General features: G+C 48.0%; 1 protein-coding gene across 2 annotated transcripts in view; it reads left to right on the forward strand.

Moving 5' to 3' along the window:
- The window catches only part of LOC128839527 (phospholipid-transporting ATPase ID-like), a 122,597-nt gene that overhangs the window by 51,210 nt on the left and 51,691 nt on the right, over positions 1-19,696 (forward strand). For both annotated transcript variants that reach the window (XM_054032588.1, XM_054032589.1), the window contains exons 4-11: positions 2,217-2,330; positions 5,587-5,685; positions 7,247-7,308; positions 9,090-9,162; positions 9,398-9,468; positions 11,063-11,145; positions 16,301-16,459; positions 17,366-17,454. In XM_054032588.1, the coding sequence (XP_053888563.1) occupies positions 2,217-2,330; positions 5,587-5,685; positions 7,247-7,308; positions 9,090-9,162; positions 9,398-9,468; positions 11,063-11,145; positions 16,301-16,459; positions 17,366-17,454 (750 nt within the window). The remainder of the gene's footprint in view (positions 1-2,216; positions 2,331-5,586; positions 5,686-7,246; positions 7,309-9,089; positions 9,163-9,397; positions 9,469-11,062; positions 11,146-16,300; positions 16,460-17,365; positions 17,455-19,696) is intronic.

The following is a 19,696-nucleotide window of genomic DNA, read 5'->3' on the forward strand; positions in this document are numbered from 1 at the left end:
TGGCTTCTCCACTGAGAATCCAAGGTCTGAATGGGCCATGGAGACATCCTTAGAGGGGACCTCTCCAGAGCAGGGTTCCGATGCCTTGGAGTGACCTTGAGCTCATGCTGCCGGTACTAACCTGTTTGAGAAGACTTCAGTCTCCAGGGCTCAGACACTTTTTGCCAAGAAAAAAATCACATGAAAAGAAAATCCAGTGCAGCCTTTAAACCACAGCAAGGGGGAAGCCACTGTACTTCTGCTTGAAAGCCCATTGCATAAAGTGTTTCCCCAGACCAAGGAAACGACTTCTGGGCCTTCTTGCCCCTCCCTATCCCCTCATGGTTGAGTCTTCTCTCACACCTGTGCTTGGTGCAGACAAGCCCCCATTGGCTCCATCTCACTGGCCTTTCCCAGTGTGTCTGTTCATGCTTCGATAGAGGATCGCCACTACCTGGTGTTCTGTCTGACTCATCCCCTGAATGTGGTCCAGCAACACCCTCACCCAGAGCACGTCGGGCTGTCTTCTTTAAAAGAACACCTGCACTACGGTAAAGTTCACTGGGGAGATGCCGAGCATGCGGGTCTGGTCTCTCTCACTGGCAGGGCCCAGACAATGGGGAGCTGCTTGATCTTCTCCATCACGGTGAGATAACGCCTGACCTATGGAAACGGTGACAGATGTTGTTTTGGTTACCACCTCCCTGGCTGCCCAGCAAGGTGCAGGGTGCACTGACAGCTGGCACTATGTAGCTTAGTGTGGTGAGGAGCAGAGACGGATCTCACCCGGAACCCCTCAGACTTCGGGGAAGTTCATCTCTGGATCCCAACTGGGATTTTATCAGAGCGCTGGGTCAGAACTCCCTGAAGCTTTGAGGAAACGCAAACCAAGATCTGTACTAAGTAGCTTGGACCTTTCTCTAGTTTGACGAGGTTAGAGGTAGGAATGGCGATTGTATGGAAGGCCTGTAATTAAAAGAGAGAAGATGGAAATGGGAGATGCAAGCCCAGGGCAATAACAATTGCAGGTTGCCAGGAGAAGACTGTCTCGCTGGATTATTGGATGGCTGCATAAGTACCTATCAGAACCATCTGTGTAGATGCCTCAGATCCAGGAGCCTTTTCAGATCCTCGAGTTACGAGCTGTTTAAGTGGCTAATGAAGTGGCGCTTGGTAAACCTGCAGGGCCCCGTTATGGTAACGAACAAATCCAGATACCACTGTATGAAATAAATGTGCAAAGTCGGAATGAAGGTCGTATTGGTGTCTGCATCAGCATGTCACTAGCAAGTGACTCCGTGGACCGGTCTGTGCAGTGCCCCAGGGACTTCTGAGCTTGGTAGTGAACTTATGCTACAGAGCCTGGCAACCTTCAGTTCATTTGGCTTTTTCCAGTTCTGCATTACCCCTACCCTGGCCTTGCATTGTCCTTCCGCTCTGCCAGCAGTGCCAGTCTCCTTCCCCCGATAACATGCCACTGCGACCCCTCTCCCATGGCACCTGAGCATGAAACTCTCTCGTTGAGCGAAATTACAAGGCCCTCTCCTCATTCACATCCCTCCTAAAGACTCACTCCTGCCGTGATGCCTAGAAGGGATCCAGCTAACCTATGCTGACAAAGCTGAGGATAATTATGGATAGTTTATAGAGCTTCTGTATTTTTAACACTGCATTAACCCTATATTGCTATGAGATGGCCAAACACCTTGAACCCACTACCCCTCAGTTGTACTCCTGCCTCCCTTTTGAGGTCTGCCTCCCAGCCTGCTGTCTGTCTGTCTGTCTACATTTGGAGCCCCGCAGGATAGCAGCTGATCCCTGTTTGGAAAGCACCTAGCATATTGTGGATGCTACCAAAAACAAACAAAAACCGGTAAAATCTTCACTGTGTGCCAGTTACAAAGAGAATATAAATGTATCTCCCATAATACAGGAAAGTGTGTGCGTGCGTGTGTGTGTGTGTGTGTGTGTGTGTGTGTGAGAGAGAGAGACAGACAGACATACATACCTGGAGCTGCAGTGTGATACACTTACAGTAATTTCACTGGTTCCCGAAAGAATTCCGTCTGTTTATCAGAATTCAGTGTGAGTGACTTGGGGAAAAGGAAATGTTTTTGAGTGGCTGCTGTGAACAATGTTATTGCTAAATTTAAACCAGTCAAACAGTGCTGAAATGGGTTGTGCTGCAATTTCTTTTCCTGTTTTACCATCCGTCTGTTTGCTTTTTGTTTCCACAGAACAATTCAATTAAAACGTCGAAATACAATTTCTTCACTTTCCTGCCTCTCAACCTGTTTGAGCAGTTTCAGCGAATAGCCAATGCCTATTTTTTGTTCCTGCTGATTCTGCAGGTATGAATTCACTCTCCTTTTTAACAGACTATCTGGCCTCTTCCCAGTGCCTGGCTGTGGGTTGACTTGGAATAAGGCACTAGCTGTGCCCATAATGTGAATTAGCATCTTATTAAAACCCAAAAGCAGAGACATAAAACAGGGCAAGAAAGGAAACTTGTTCTGCTGAGGTCTGGCAAATGTGGCCTAGTTCCTCTCTGGCGGGAGTGCCTGTTAGACACGCTGGCTTGATCCCAGGGAAGGGAAGTTTTAGTTAATGTTTACAAGATGTTGTGCCTGGTTTTCATCTCCCGGTCTACAGGTAAGTGCTGCTGACTGCTGTTGGGTTCCTCGGATGGTTTCCTCCTGCAGCACCTAGTGAAACCTGTCCTTATCAATCTTATTCAAAGACAAACTGCTGGTATCTACTGTGACGGGCTGGATCACAGAAACCCCCTTGGGGCTGCCAACTGATGGGCCAAGACTATTTCTACCCCTGCTTTCCCTGCCAGCTCGGGACCCCAGCACCCCGTCTTGTTGAGCCAGACACGCCAGTCGGCTCCAACACAGACCCAGGGTCTGAACCACATGCCCCAAAACTGCAGACTTAAATGAAAGCAATTTAAGAAGTGTTCCTGTCTTTAACACTCAGATGCCCAACTCCCAATGGGGTCCAAACCCCAAATAAATCAGTTTTACTCATAAATTGTTCGCCCTCTATAACACTGATAGAGAGATATGCACAGCTGTTTGCCCCCCCCAGGTATTAATACATACTCTAGGTTAATTAATAAATAAAAAGTGATTTTATTAAATACAGAAAGTAGAATTTAAGGGGTTCCAAGTAGTAACAGACAGAACAAAGTGAATTACAAAGTCAAATTAAATAAAACACACAAGTATAAGCCTAATACAGTAATAAAACTGAATACAGATAAAACCTCACCCTCAGAGCCATTTCAATAAGTTTCTTTCGCAGACTGGACGCCTTCCTAGTCTGGGCACAATCCTTTCCCCTGGTACAGGCCTTCTTCCAGCTCAGGTGGTAGCTAGGGGATTTCTCATGATGGCCCTCCCTTTGTTCTGTTCCACCCCCTTATATATCTTTTGCATAAGGCGGTAATCCTTTGTCCCTCTCTGGGTTCCCACCCCTCCTTCTGAATGGGAAAAGCACCAGGTTAAAGATGGATTCCAGTTCAGGTGACATGATCACATGTCACTGCAAGACTTCATTGCCCACTTGCCAGCACACACGTATACAGGAAGACTTACAGGTAAAACAGAGCCATCTACAGACAATTGTCCTGGTTAATGGGAGCCATCAAGATTCCAAACCACCATTAATGGCCCACATAGTTTGCATAATTACAATAGGCCCTCAGAGTTATGTTTCATATTTTGGTTTCTGATACAAGAGTGATACATTTATACAAATAGGATGACCACACTCAGTAGATTATGAGCTTTGTAATGATACCTTACAAGAGACCTTTTGCATGAAGCATATTTTAGTTACATTATGTTCACACTCATCAGCATATTTTCATAAAATCATATAGCGTGCAACGTCCCATCTACCAACTGCATAAACGGAGAGCCTGGGAGAGAGCTGACTTTGCAAACACTAACATTTCCGTGAGACGGAGGGTGTTACAGCAAGGAGCTTGCCATCACTGTCCACAGAACGGAGCAGATGGCTGCTGTGTGCTCAGAGCAGGGGGTGGGATTGTATGCTGGGGCACATAGGCTCTAATAAAGGAGGTGACAGCAGAAGGCACCAGTGTAGAACTCCAAGGCTCATACGGGGCTCTGGGTTGGAGTTTGCCCATTTCTGATAGTAATGTGTGTCTCTGCCCTAAAACTGAGCATATCTCACCAGCCTATATCGGCATCTCTGCTCCTTTGTACTTTGCTCAAACAATGATAAAAGTCATGTACTTTGTCATTTTTAAACCACGTCTCTTAACCCCGGTATCAAAGAGCGTGGCCCTCACGGAGGACTGATTCTAAGGCAAGTTTGATGTTTTTAGTTTGTCTTTTTAGAGTCATCCAAGCACATTACCTGCCTGGCACGTTACCCTGTTAGAATCACCTTTGCCACGCTCAGACAACTCAGAAATGACTAAACAGAATTTGACTAAACTTTAAAACCTCCCCTATGTGCTGCGAGCGACCCTGGGAAATATCAGCTCACAGGGACATTTTTCAGGAAATCATAAGAACCTAAAACCCAGATTTATAGTAAAAGTGCCTCCTCAGCCATAACTACAGCCTTGTTACTGGTATATGACACTGTGGCTGTTGGTCTTTAATCTATAGATAAGATTTATCAGATAGGTCCCTTTATACTCGTCAGCAGCGTCTTTTCCTGAACCATTAAAGGGCAACCGTAAATAAAAACTGTTTGTGCTTTTCTATTGCCTTGATCAAGATGGGCTCAGAGAAACGGCTATTGGGCTGGTACCTTTCAGTTTTCCCCCCGTTTGCCCACCACCAACACCGCCTCCTACAAAGATCAGCTCCTTGCCCCTTCTTCTTTTACTCAGAGGACTTGGGTGATATTTGTAGGACTTGGAATAGGACAGTGGAGCAGAACATGGAATCCCAAGCTGCATCTCTCCCATCCTGAGGGCTTTTCTGCGCTAGAAATTTGTACTGCTGTAACCGGTATCGATAAACGACACCACCCCCTAGCGTGGAAAGTTATCTTAGTATAAAGGTGCTTATGCCAGGGGTGCTAGTCCTGTATGGGAAGGGGAATAATTATACTGGGAAAAGTCACGTTTACACCACTGTAACTATGTCCATACTTGGATTTTACCAGTGAAATAAATCTCCCCTCCCCCACCGAGTCAGATCAGTTTAACTCTTAAGTGTGGGCCAGGGCTAAACCTCCCCCCATTCTTCACGATGAAGGACTGGGGGAAATGCAGGCCACGTTCAGCCTATTGAGAGAGCCACCACCCCCAGCCTCCACATGTCCGTGCCGGAGTTCTCCACAAAAGGGACTTGATATTTCTAATGTAAAAAGCCAGAAGGAAATAAACCCCCTCCCTTTCCCAAGGCCCCCCGGCCCCTTTTTACACAAAGGACGGTTTGCCTTTGCAGGTTTGTGTGTAAAAGATCGCGCAGAATTTCCGTCTCTCGCTCTCTGATTTGTATGCAGAGTAAAAGCTTTTAGCAGCCTCCCTAGGATCCAGTGTTTTGTTTCAGTCTATTTACTTGTTTGCTGCGTTGGCTGTAAAGGTTTTAAACCCCAGCTTTTCTTCTCCTGCAGCTCATTCCTCAGGTTTCCTCCTTGTCTTGGTTTACAACAGTGGTGCCGCTGGTGCTGGTGCTGACCGTGTCGGGTGTCAAGGATGCCATCGATGATTTTGTAAGATGATTGGATTGCCAACCCTTAGTTCAGAGTGTGCCGTGATGCCCCAGTGCCCTGATCAAAGGGAAACACTGTCAGTCACTACAGCTGGAGGGGGGTGGTTGTAGAGTTTGTCTATGGCCAGTATGGGGCGCTGCAGTCAGGCCCCAACATCCTGTTGAATCACTTAAATAAGTAGCTAGATTTTCAGAAGTCCTGAGCACCAACAGCTCCAGCTGACTTCCAGGGGAACTGTGGAGGGCGCAGCAGTTCTGAAAATCCGGCCACTGAATACAGGTTGAGGAGTCTGATCTCAGGCACCCGTGCTGGAAAATCTTGGCTCAGCACCTTAGACCCCACTGCAGAGCTCCGCTAGGAAAGCATGTTGTGCGGGGAAGTTGGGTCGGATTGTTCCAAGGTGCTTGGCATAAGCCTACCTCTGTTCCTGCTGGAGTTGGTGGTAAAAGTCCTATTGGCTGCAATGGGAGCGGAGTGAGGCCTGTTGCTGAGTGCTTTCCAAAAGCCCATTGCATGTGTGTTGGCACGTGGTTTTCTGAGCTCCGTCTAACAACTCTGGTCATTGAGTCCAGTCCCATGAGGCAGGGCTGGCTCCAGGGGTTTGGCCGCCCCAAGCAGCCAAAACAAAAAACAAACAAAAAAAGCCGCGATCGCGATCTGCGGCGGCAATTCGGTGGGAGGTCCTTCACTCCCAGGTGGAGTGAGGGACCGTCCGCCAAATTGCCACCGAATACCTGGACCTGCCGCCCCTCTCCGGAGCGGCCGCCCCAAGCACCTGCTTGAGAAGCTGGTGCCCTGGAGCCGGCCCTGCCACGAGGGGTCGGTGCAGTTCTGAACAAGACCGAACGAAATCTCATTCTGAAATATGGGCAGTGAAGAGCCCTCTTAAAAAATAGGGGACGCACCCAAAATCCTTATGGCCATTTCATGTAGCAGCAGATAAATGGATTCCTCCAGGCACCTTATCTGAATAACTGTGGCAGTCAAGGCCAGCCTGGGGTTTTGTGGGACTCCGGGTTAAATGATACACCAGTGCCCACCTGTCTCTTTCTCCTCAGAGTGGGCCCTTCCATACCAGGACCCTGCTTGCCTGTCAGTCTCTGTCCCAGCCAGCCCTCTGCACCAGATGCTGCCAGAGTTAAACGTGGACTTGACGATTTGGCCTAAAATGCTGGGTGGAGAGACCCCCAGAGGGGTGGAATGGAGTCTTTGGCTCATGGGTGCATATTGATGGCGAGCACCCAAAAACACTGGTTCTCTGAAAGTGCAGGGGTCAAGGGAAGCAGCCCCTGTGCAGGGTTGGCCCTGGTAATGGGTATGGGTATTGCCCCTCTTCTGTCTTTCAGAGTCATCTTGATTTCTGATTTAACTGAGCGAAGTTTCCCATAAACAAGAGGGTTAAGAGCATAGAAAAACTTATGGCACTATTCTGTCCTTGCATTTATGCCCTTAGCATTGCCCCAGCTAGGCAGAAATCCTGAAGGGGATTATCCTCTGATCACACACACTTGGTTTCTGTGAAGTTTCTTCTAACACCCTGATCAACTTTTACATTTTTCAGAATCGACACAAAAGTGACAATCATGTCAATAACCGTCCCGTCCAGGTGCTGATTAATGGCAGGTAAATCTTATTTCTTTACGGAAATTTTGGCTGAAGGTTTATCTCCAGGAGACGCTTCTACAAAAAAATCAAAATGTCTGACAGATTCATCAAATGTGACTATTAAAGCTCCCTACCATGCACATTCTATTGCGTGCATTCTACTTCCACTGGAGATTATGGCAGTTTTGTTTTAAAGTATTATTTTACCTTATGGGATCCCAAAGTGTGCTCTGCTTCCCTACAGTCTTGTTCCTTCATGCCCACCCACGCGTATGACAGCTAGATTTCACTATGCAGTCTTCAGTTCAAGTAGCATGACAAACATCCCAGGAAAGTTCATTGTTCACAGTGCTGTGTGCTATTGTTTGGTTAACGTATCTGGTTAATGAGTAGCAAAAGGTAGTGTCACTTTGTCAGTGCAGGCACTAAAGCCATCAGCCCACACAGAAAAAGTTGGGTTGTAGATTTTAAATAGGAGATGCCAATGACAGATTATTTTACAAAATATCCCAGAGACACCAGATGTGGCTGCATTCCCTTGTGTCAAATGTATTTGTCTTGTTTATTAATTTCTGAGCAGACAGAACTAGACATAATCAGCAAAGACTTCTGATGTTAAATTAACAACTACAAGAAACAAACACACACACACACACCACTGCCATCTATTGGATGGAATCAAAACTGTTCAACTGTGTGTCATGGGCACTTTACTGCTAGCAATGATTTTCCTTTTGCTCAAGTGGTAGGGTGCTGGGCTTTGGTGGCAGGTAGATGAGTTCTGTACTCACTGTTCCATGAAGACCCAACTGCTCTTGGAGTATAGCTAGTGACAAGGGTGAAGTGCTTGGTTGTCCTAGGTTTTTCACCATCCTGTAGAGACCAGTGTAGTGTACAAACACCACCAAATGATACGAACCATGAAATAAAGCTGGGAACCAGTGATTTGCGGTGGTTGTTAGTATTTTCAGTCCAGTAAATCGGAAACCAGTCACACCGTCACTACCATCCCCACTGAACTCCAATGGAGTTTTACTAATGACTTCACGGAGACCCAGATCAGGCCCATATGATCTGTGGGGACACGTACCCAATGCTGCCTGTAAAACTATCCGGGCAATTTTTCACCTCTTAAGTTTTTGCATATGCAGAAATTCTGATTTGTTCATGCAACCTGGAGGTACCAGACAGGTAGCTGGATGCCTGGACATCTTGCTTTGTGCATTAAAAAAAGGCCATGAACAGCACGGATCGGAATCAGTGCATGTGCAACTTTTGCAGCTGGGTTGCTGCCCTTTTTGACAGCTAGACCTACAGGGTCAGAGCTGCCTTTGCACTGTCTGATCTTCTTTAGGGGACTTAGACAACTTAAGTAATTGGGCTAATTTCCAAGTAATTTTAGAGGTATCTGCTTAAAATGTAGAGGGAATCTCTTCCCCAGAACCCCACCTAGATTTTGGATTTGTAGCAGAAGAGAAGGAAAAATCTGTGTCTGTTAGTAGAATAGTGCACAGGTGCCATGTTTATATTATGGAGCCTACTTCTCAACCGCACGTGTGTGTGAACCTCTCCCATTTATTATTGATATATGTTGGTAGTGGCTAGGAGCCTGTCCTGGACCCGCGCCCCTTTGTGCTACGGGTTGGACAGACACGGAACAGAATGACAGTCCCTGCCCCCGACAGCTCACCGTCAAGTCCTAATACTACTGATGAACGGGCTTCAAGAGCACCGCTGACTCTCCTGGGGTCGGAGCGCTCTACACTCTGAGGCTATTTAAAGGGAACTTTCTCTTGCAGATTGAAGGACGATAAATGGATGCATATCCAAGTGGGAGACATCATAAAACTAGAGAACAACAACTTTGTGACGGTGAGTGCAGTTTGTTGTAGCCACGTGCGCTGTGACTCTCTGGAACTACTCCTCAGACAAATAAACAAGTTATTCACTACTGACGCTAACTGGCTCCGAGCTTTTCCATTCACAGAAGTCAGTTGAACTTGTTGTGTAACTGTGTCCTCTGTCCCGAGATCTCAAGGTAACGTCACTGGGGTGGTTTTTCTGTGGCCGTGTCAGCTCATACCGCCCTGGTTTTGTTTGTGTTCAGGCAGATTTACTGCTACTCTCAAGCAGTGAGCCGCACAGCCTGACGTACATCGAGACGGCTGAACTGGATGGGTAAGTGAGCCTGGCCCTGGGGCTGCAAACACCAGGCTAATTTTTGCATGGTGAATCCTGATATTGTGAGGCCCAGCTGTTTCTGTGTTCTCGATGCTGCCTAGTCCAGAGATGAATCCACAGAGCATTGATTGTTCCTGCTAGGAGACCCGTGACCCTGGCTGCACACAGCAAGTGTAGGGTGATGGTGTTTTCTAACCCTACAGTAAAATGCTCTTTCAGCACCGCTCCAATCTAAGCATCTTCTCTTTTCTATCTGAGAGCACTGCATGTCAGCTCCGCCTGTGGCACGTTCTCCTGCCCCAGGCACCGATCCTGTGGTTCCCAAAGGGTCACATCTCATTTCACTTTCCTGTTATGCATTTGAGCACGAGATGGAGGCATAATTGTTTGCCTTAAACTTGCCCTGGGTAAAGATTGTGCTCCACAGCCCAGGCCACTGCTTCCTCCTCTGAACAGCTCTCTGAGGAGGGAGGCAGCTTTTGTTCCAATCAGTTGCCCATAACGAGTGATCTTCTGGGAAGTGTCTTGAGCAGAGTACCAATGGCTGCTTCCCCAGCAGTATCCCAACAAAGGCAGGTGCCTCACATGCAGAGGCCTTGGCCTGTTTTACTCATGCTGGCAGTTCTGGTAGCACTCATTGATCATTGACAATGCATGTTCCTGGAATACCTCACATCAGCAGGAACAGCTCTGTGGTTTTTATGTTCACCCCGGCTGTTCTTCTCAGCCACTTTTCTGTGTATGTGAACATCAACCGCTCCCAGCATCACCCTAGTGACCCATTGTATTCCATCACTCCGCACCGTGGCCAGCTTGCCACAAGTCTGAGGGCCACACTCGATTCCTGTTAGCTGGGAAAAGGTGGTGCCACCCTCATCTGTAGGGCCAGATTCTGTGCTACCAGTTCTTGGTGGCATGGAGCCAGCCTCAGGAGTGGAGTTTGGCCTGGCTTTGTGGGCGCAGAGGCCTAAGCAAGACCTGAGAGAATGCTATACCTCAGGGAAGGCTGCATAGAACCCTCGTAGCCCTCCAAGCTCTCCTGCTGCCCAGAGACAGGCTGGGACTCTGCCCATGTCAGCTCTAGGGGATAATGTCAGGGGCACTGAACGTTGCTGTGCTTCTCTGAGGTCCGTGGGAGAGCACCCTCCCCTACCTGGCTGCCCCAGGGTTGCAGGAACTTCTGCAGGCCCCAGAGTGCAGTGACAGAGGGTCCAGAACCCACAGAAGTGCTCAGATACCACAGGGATGATTGTGATGTAAGAACTTAGTGGGCCAGAGGGCTGCTCAGAGAGCTCACGTGTCCGGCTCGACGCTTTGCAGTGATGGCGTGAGACCAGAGCCCTCTGACCCTCTTCTGCACCTGGCCCAGCGTTCCGCAGGAGCAGCTGACTTGGTGCAGAACCAGTTTATACAGTGGCAAAGGACTATATTCCCTTTGTGGCCATGTAAAAATGGTCCTGATTTGACTCTTAATAAGGAGATGCAGCCTGCAGACCCTGCAAGCTCCATGTGGATCCTAATGAATGAGAACAGCTCCAGGAACAGAAGAGTGACCAGTCATGTAGGAGTTTGACTCATGCTTTTATTACAGGGAAACCAACCTCAAAGTGAAGCAGGCACTGACGGTCACTGCGGAGCTGGGAGAGAACCTTCAGAAACTGACTGATTTCAACGGTGAGTGCGCAGAAAAAATGAAGGTCCCAAAGCATTTCCCCTAAGGCCTGAATTCCACCCGAAGTCGGAATTCTCCTCTCCAAGCCACACTGCAGGCCCCTGGTGTCCACTCTGCCCTGGGTCCCTGCCCAGCGCTCCCAGGGATCGCAGCAGCCCGCAGATCAGATCAGATCTTGTGTGCTGCCATTGACTGCGGTGGGTGGGCAGTCACATGGTGAGGTGCACTAAGACACTTAGTGTCTGTCTAGGCTTGTTGAGACCCCATCAAATCCTCCTGCAAACCCCTCCATGGGAAACAAAACAGGTAGTCACTGCATTGAATTCACCGACAGGGCTTGATTCTGATCTCAGAGCAGTTTTACACCGATGTAAGTCCATTGACTTTAGAGCAGTTACACTTCATTTACACCAGTGTTAGGAGCAGAACCAGCCCGTCTGCACGCGGAGGGGATTTCTCAGTTTAGAGCTTTGCACTTTTGTCCTTTCACTGTTTTCTCAACAGCACCAAAAAGATGAATCTGGAAATGTTTTGCTGTCACTGCCTGGCAGCTAATGCGCTGAAAGTCCAGGTGTGCTGTTGAACATGTCCCTGCCACATCACATGTTCCATGGTCCCTTATGTGAAATGAACGAGAGGGCCTGGGCCTGGTGGACAGGTGTCCATGTCGCAGAAATCACACTTGGTGCTATTTCCTCCCCTAGTCACAGCAGAATGGGCCAAGGACAAAAGACTAGACTTATTTTTTCCTAACCTCCTAGAGCTACAGTTCAGGCAAGGACCTGCAAGGCCGACGTCTCTGACTTGGCTTTCTCTAACCTAAACACTTGGCAACATGCACAAAAAAACCCAACCCAACCCTACAGAAGCACAACATTCCATTCTGCACGCAGGTCTCCTGCTGGGAGAGGACAAGACAGAGGACAGGTGACAGATGCTAGTCACATCGCTCAAAGCCCAACCAGAAGGTGCTCAGGGTGATAAGAGAACCCGAATGGAATGGCGCAGAGCAGTGGTGTAGTTCAACTTATAATGCTGCTCCCCCTGTTCTCCGGGGACTTTTCTTGAGCGCCAGATTCATAGGAAATAAAAGCTAAATGACTGAAATGAGTCGATGACTCCACTGTCGTATCCATGATAAATGGCGGAATGGTGATCAGCAGGTCCATATTTCAAAGAACTCGGAATGTCTCTAAGCCGTGCAATCTAAAGGGGCCGCTAGACACCACTCTTTCTACAGTGGGATCTTATGGAACAATATTCTTGGTCCGATTTCTCAGTTGTGCGACACCTTATCACTGGATTTCTCTCAAGTGAGGCCTGTGGTTCTGGGCTTTCGTATTTCCAGAGCTCTTGTAGACTTTTATTGCTGCACTGGGAAGCCCCCTGTAAATGATGGTCCTTCCCTGAGTGACGGGTTCAAACCCTTATTTTACTGAAGAGGCCATGGCATGTAACAATGTGGAAACCGAAATCTTCATTTTAAGATAGAGAACTCCTTTCTCAGACAGTTTGTCTAACGAAGATCAAAACAATTGCTTTTTCTAAATGAGTATAACTTGACTCAGAACAAGACAAGCAATGGTCTCAAATTGCCGTGGGGGAGGTCTAGGTTGGATATTAGGAAACACTATTTCACTAGGAGGGTGGTGAAGCACTGGGATGGGTTATCTAGGGAGGTGGTGGAATCTCCTTCCTTAGAGGTTTTTAAGGGCAGGCTTGACAAAGCCCTGGCTGGGATGATTTATTTGGGGATTGGTCCTGCTTTGAGCAGGGGATTGGACTAGATACCTCCTGAGGTTCCTTCCAACCCTGATATTCTATGATTCCATGATTCCATGACTCAGCAAATGTTTCAAAATCTTTTATAAAGTTAAAATTATTCCCTTATCTTATGTTTAATTTTTACAAAATCTCTAGTTTTTGTTTTAAATAAAAGGGGCCCTATTTGCGATATCTAAAGTGAAAATAAAATATTTCCTGTTGTGACTAATATTTGGAAAAGAACTGGGAAGAGTGCCTGGAATTAGACCTAACCTCACATTTCTGGAGCTAACCTCTGTACAAGTATTACATATTGTATGGCGCCCTTCATGCAAGGGCTTCGTGGGGCAGGAAAAGAGGAGAAGGGTGGATGGCTAATTCACAAAGGCAGTGAAGCAAAATGCTTAACCCAGAGCATGGTATTTGTTGGTGCTGTGCTGGGTCAGGTACGGGGGATTTTTCCAACAAGATGAACTTTATTTATTGTTAGACTTGGGGAAGTGGGAGACATGAGAAGAAACAATAATCAGGTCTCAGTTAGCTGCCACTGGCCAGGTCCAAGCCTCATGGGGTTTAAACCTTTTGGGTGAAATGGATTCAGCGGTTGTCCATTAACTTCCCACCAGTAATTGTACTCAGTGCAGGATCACTGGGTGAGATATGATGGCCTCTCTTGTATGGGTCCAGCGAGATGATCACTAAGTCTCTTCTGGCCTTACCTGCTGTACATCTGTAAGTCCCAACGTAGCACAGTTACTGGAGATCACCCTAACACCGCCCTGGTTTTAACACGAGGCGTTAGTCAGGGTGTTCTTGGTGCTGCAGCCTCCGCTCTAGAATTCACTTCCCTTGTTGGTTGACCTGGAAAGCCTCTCGCTTCTCCCAGGCTGTTCTTGGGTAGAGAGTGGTGGGGAGAAGGTTGTAGTGGGAGAGAGTATTAGGGATGTAGAGGTGTGTGTGGTTTTTCAGAGATTAAGGTTAGAAGGAACCATTTTGATCATCTAGTCAGACCTCCTGCATAGCACAGGCCACTGCACTGCCCTGAATTAATTCCTGTTTCAAGTCCAATAGCTGTGAAATAAAGCAGAGCTTTTAGACAAACATCCTATCTTGATTTAAAAATTGTCCGTGATGGGGAATCCACCATGATCCTTGGTAAGTTGTTCCTATAGTTAATGACCCTCACTATTAAAAATGTGTGCCTTATTTCCAGCCTGAATTTATCTAGCTTCAACTTCCAGCAATAGGATCTTGTTAGACCTTTGTCTCCTAGATTAAAGAGCCTGTTATCAAATATTTATTTTCCATGTAGGTACTTACAGAATGAGCTCAAGTCATGTTCGCTTTCTCTTTCCTAAGATAAAGAGATGGAGCTCTTGGAGTCTGGCAGTAGCTGGCAGGTTTTCTAATCCTTTAGTCACTCTCTTGGCTCCTTTCTGAACCCTTGGACTAATTGTTGATTTGAATAATATTTTTTTATACTAATTGCAGCTGGGCCTTAGAGTAGTGGGTGAGCACATTTTATAAGGAGAGAGAGAATATGGAAGCAGAAGCCACCCCTCTAGCCATCGGGAATTTGGTGGGTCGGCGGCATGGCCAGTGACAAGCCTGTCCTCCTTCGGGTTCCGAAGAAATTCAAGGGATGGAACAGAAGAGACTAAAATATAGTAGACTGAAAAGGGACACTTGGCAATTAATTATGGCCACGCGTACAGCCATCAGACATTAATTTCCCAGTTGTGCTTATTAGAGTCTGAGAGAAAACTAACGAGGTAAATGTACCAGGCCGACAGCGTTAGCGGGAACCCTGACTCTGCTAGCACATCATGGTGCTGCTGGGAAAGGGCTACCCGTGGTTTTGACTCACCGTGTCAAGTGGCTCATTACCCTCCCCAGATACAAGGGAGGCGGGGCCAGCTTCCTTTCCTGAGAGAGAAAGGGGGATCGAGAGTGTAGGCTGAGCAGTCCTTGGGAGGGAACTCTGGGAATAATGAAGCTTGCAGAGAGGACTTCAGCAGGATTGTGTGTGTTTGAGCTTGGTTTGTTAATTAAATCATACCCCGTGAAAGGGGGTTAAGTTCTGACCTGCTACAACTTGAGGGGACTGTGTTTAGGGCAGGGTGAAGAAACCATGAACTCACAGGAGTCAAGTTCTTAAAATAGCTCTTCTCCCCCGTATGGAGGGTCCTCTGTAACCCTGCTAGAGCTTCAGGAATTGTTACACACAGGCACTTTCTCTGAAAACTCCCCGCCTTCTAGCCCCTATTATGGCCATGGTCCTTTGGGCTACAAAGTCCTCGATAAAGCGCTCCCACCTGCACACAGTGCTCCCAGCCTCTGCTGCATGCGAAGAGCTGTCTCTAAGGCGGGTTAAGGAGCCGTCACTCTGCTACTTTGGGGGCAGGAGGGGAGAAGGCTTATCTTGAAGCATGCTTATTCCTTTGCACCCGCAATTCTTCTGCCTTTTCACAGATGCTCTCCTTGCTTATCTTATGAGCCCTTTCCTGCTTCATTTCTTTGGGTGCCAGTATGTAGTCACACTGTCAGTGGGGCATCCCAAGTGGTGTAGACTGCATCAGTCCAGTGTTGTAATGAGCAGAGTTACAGTACCTCTAAAGAAACCTGATCAGGTACGTTGATTGTTTGCACTATCATCTCCTCTGTTGTCCCTAGTCTGTTCCATCAGTGATGGCTGCTCTTGTGACGTAGTTTGGAAGTCTAGCCTAGTGTGGGCCTTCAACTCACTAGCAAGGCTGCTGCAGGAGGTAGTGGTGCAGCCCATGCTTGCCAGGTCAGGGTTGCTTCTGTGTGAGATTCTGCTCGACATTGTTGTCTGCATGTATGTGTGTTCTCAGCATGTAGCTGTTCCACTGGCCCCCAGTGCACTCTGCTGCTTGCAGTTTATTCACAGGCTCCTTGGGGATTATTTCATGCTGTGAAGTGTCCATCAGGTCATCTGTCCATCAGGATTTGTTGAAGGCCTCCCCCAATGCTGTTCTGGGTGCTGGGGCAGGCAAGTTTGTGGCTGTGGGGTTGGCAAGGAGAAGGGCATCTCCGTTGGGTTCTGCCAGGTGAGAGAGAGGGCTGGTGGAACTTATCAGCTAGGGACGTAACATGGCCTCAAAGGGCAGGGCATCATCCTGTGTTCAATGGCAAAGGAAAAACCTAAATATGAAAGTAATTCAAGGCAGACAGTTGGATTGCTGTGGGAAGGCCGGGTAGGAGCAGTCTCCATGCGGAGCAGTGCTTGCAGTGTCCAGCAGAATGTGATACGGGTGGACAGCTAAGGTCCTGACATGGTCACTGTCCAGGGCATAACTGAGACTGTTGTGTGTGCTGCCCAGTGGGGGTCTAGTCCCAGGAAGGTTTTCATTGTCTGATCTCTATTTACAGGTGAAGTCAAATGTGAGGCACCGAATAACAAACTGGATAAGTTCACGGGGACTCTTACTCTCCACGGGGAGAAATTTGCCCTGGACAATGAGAAGATGCTGCTGAGGGGCTGCACCATTAGGAACACAGAATGGTGTTTTGGGCTTGTTATTTATGCTGGTAGGTGGAATACACAGAGGTGCAGAGTGAAAAAACTGTCACGGGGCGGGGGGCATGTAATTCCCAGTGGGCAGAGGAGAACCACTGTTGTCCCCTTTGGAAGCTTGGTTTCCACTGGATATGAGAACACAAGTGGAATGTTGAACCTTCCTCTTAGCCCCAAGCTAGGAACGCGTCAAACTCCCTGTGAGAGGGATTTTAACGGGAAGTTTTCTAGACCAGTCCACAAGAGAGAGGAATAGTGAACCCTATGTTGCAAAATCTCAACACACCTTGATGGGGTTCTTTGACCTAAAGAGCAGCTTCTCTTCCCCTGGAGCTGGGATCAACAAATAACATGGGAAAAATCTCAGCCCATCCACCTGAGCAGAGAGTCCTCAAATACTGACCCTGTTGGGGGCACAGTGAGCTAGTGGAACTCAATGCTCCAGAGAAACACCATGCTCCAGGTTACACCCTTGGACCAGAGTGTCAGAATTGCCTCCTGTATTAGTGTGTGGGGGGGAATCTACATTGTAATAGAGGTGAGATTTGGATTATTTCTGTAGCACTGGAGACATATGTGACAATGCACAATGCATGTCACTGCTGATATAGTAGCTATTATTCTCCATAAAATAAATTAAAACCACAAGGGAGGGTGCACTGGCTGCAGGAGAGAGCAGGGAGCGGGAGTCAGGAGTTCTGGTGTCTGTTTCTGACTCTCTCTATGACTTCGGGCAAGTCACGTTACTGCTCTGTGCCTCAGTTTCTCCATCTGTAACACAGGGATACCAATGTGACCCTGCCTCACAGGAGGGTTGTGAGGGTTAATGTATGTTTGTAAAGTGCTTTGGCGTCTCGAAGGGAAGCAGCTCTAGAATTGATCCGTGTTCTTAAAAATCATGGCTGTGTTTGATCTACTAGGGCCAGACACCAAATTAATGCAGAACTGTGGGAAAACAACCTTTAAACGGACCAGCATTGATCGGCTAATGAATGTCCTCGTGTTAGTGGTAAGTCTGATTAATTTGTCTTCACTCCTTCAGACATGTTGATCATTTCAGAGTGCTCCACCCTCTTTCCTGACAAATGAGGGGACATCAAAAGGGATTAATGAGAAAAAGAAGAATGCTAGAAAAGTACATTAGCATATGGATTTCTGCAGCCCGTTTAAGAACTCCCACCCTGCAGAGCTAGGCCATTAAACTGATAGTGTCCAGGACCTCTCTTCATGGCTTTCATTTGCTGTGCTCTTTTTCTCCATTGTTGGGATAGCCACTTGGAAGCCTGCGAGTAACATTTTCCCAAATATCTTTTGTGGTTTTCCGTTTAAATAAACATTGATTTTTTCCTTCTCGCTTTCAGGCTTCCTTGATATCTGCAGTAATGTCTATCTGCACAGCATTCGATAATTACACGGTGCTCTCTGCTGGCCGCTAAACTGGCGCTCCTGCATTAGAGGAAAATATTACGCGCTCATTCATAACCAGAGACTGGGGGTTTTAGCAAGTGGTACATTTAAAAGCACTAAACAGATATTTACACTCCAGGGGGACAGTCTCCGACTCTCCGCTAATTAAAATGCTGCCGATTGAAACTTCTTGACAATTGTAACAAACTGCAGCTGCTCACACGTGGATGCCACCGTCCTCAGCAGGGATCAGTCCTGGGGATTCGGTCCCAAGGGCCTCTGCCTGGAGCTTAAAGCATAGCTCCTTTCAGTGGCTGCTGCAGTCTAGCCGCCTGTCGTAGCGGCTGGGCCCTGTCCCTACGGGGAGATGTGCTCACACACACACTAGCCAGTGCCTTATCCCATGTTGCTTGAAGAACAGCTCAGGAGTGTGCTCAAGGAAAAGAGAATTTAGCTTAGCCCAGATATTTCGCTTTTAATAGCAGCTTCTGTCCCTGTGTTTCAGAGCACGCCTTCATTGACATGGAGACTGTCAGTAGTTTAATGTTACGAGACTGAAATCATAACAAACCAACCGAGGTTAGACTGGCTTCCCCCGAGCCAGTGCAACGCCCACAAAAGGGAACACTTGTATGTCCATTAAATCAGCTCCGGCCGCAGGGGGATGTGACCACGCCAGCACACGTTCCCCTTCACACATCATGGCAGTACTCTGACTGGCCAACCGCTTATTTGGCATTTGAACTTCGGTTTAAACCCGCCAGCCAGACCAGCTGGGGCATTATGTGATGCACCTTTGCCAACAATTTTCTCCTTTGTAAAATAAAGTGAACGGTGCAGCAAACACTGGCTCCATCGCAAACACGGGGGAGCAGATCGCTCGCGGGGGGAGCTCCACCGACTGTCGTGGTGTTACCCTGATTTGCACCCGCTGAGAACCTGGCCTGGCACCTTGAGGTCATTTTCCTTCTCAGTTTTGTGTTGCTCAGAGCCTCCAGGGCTCAGGACATGGAGGGGTCTGTGAGTCTGGCCCTTGACTCATCACAGATATCCGAATTCCAGTGATTCTCACACAGTGAACCCCGCTCTGTCTGGGGTGATTTCCCCCTCGTGTCATGGAGCCGTGGCTGCCATGGGAATTCTGTGAATGCCTGGACCCTGTAGGGAGCTGGGTGCTCGCACTGCCATGTATGAGGATCTGCTCAACTCCCGCTTGTCTCAAGCACAGTGCTGGCGTCGGCCCCCAGGGAGTCGGTAGTGATGGCGGCCGAGGGGGGTCGCATTTCTGTGCTGTTGCAGTATCTCTTGGCCACCTTTGACACAGGAGATCAGCACGTCTTGTTGAATCTGTTGGATACTCGCATTGCCTTGTAACTACCTCAGTATCTATATGCCTTTGCCCTTCTGTTTTTCCACAGACTCATTTTGTTTCAGTAGGACAGCGTCTAGGGATCAGGCTGCCCGTGGCTTCCAAGGGCTCCATTCTGGAACCTGTTCTTCTGGGGCTTCTTTCTTCCTGTTCACCAGGGTCCAATCCTGGGGTCTTTGCTCAGTCCTTATTTAGCCATCGGCTTCAATGAGAAGAAGAGGGGGGATTAATTAGAATACAGTAGACCCTGCAGCGTGCTTGGTACTGTACAGACGTAGGGCAGCTTTGTCTGCAATCTGAGAAAAAAGAAACTAAATGAAGCACAAGGGGAGACATGCAACGTTCCAGCCAAAGGACCAGGGCAATGACAGGCCCCAGCCTGGTAGTTCCAGGTCTGGTCAGCTGTTTCTGAAGTGTGAATGTGCTGCTTTCCACAAGGCCCACGGCAGGCGTAGGGCGTGAGGGATTTCCCACC

The sequence above is a fragment of the Malaclemys terrapin genome, chromosome 6 (genome assembly GCF_027887155.1).
Source record: "Malaclemys terrapin pileata isolate rMalTer1 chromosome 6, rMalTer1.hap1, whole genome shotgun sequence".
Taxonomy (NCBI): domain Eukaryota; kingdom Metazoa; phylum Chordata; order Testudines; family Emydidae; genus Malaclemys; species Malaclemys terrapin.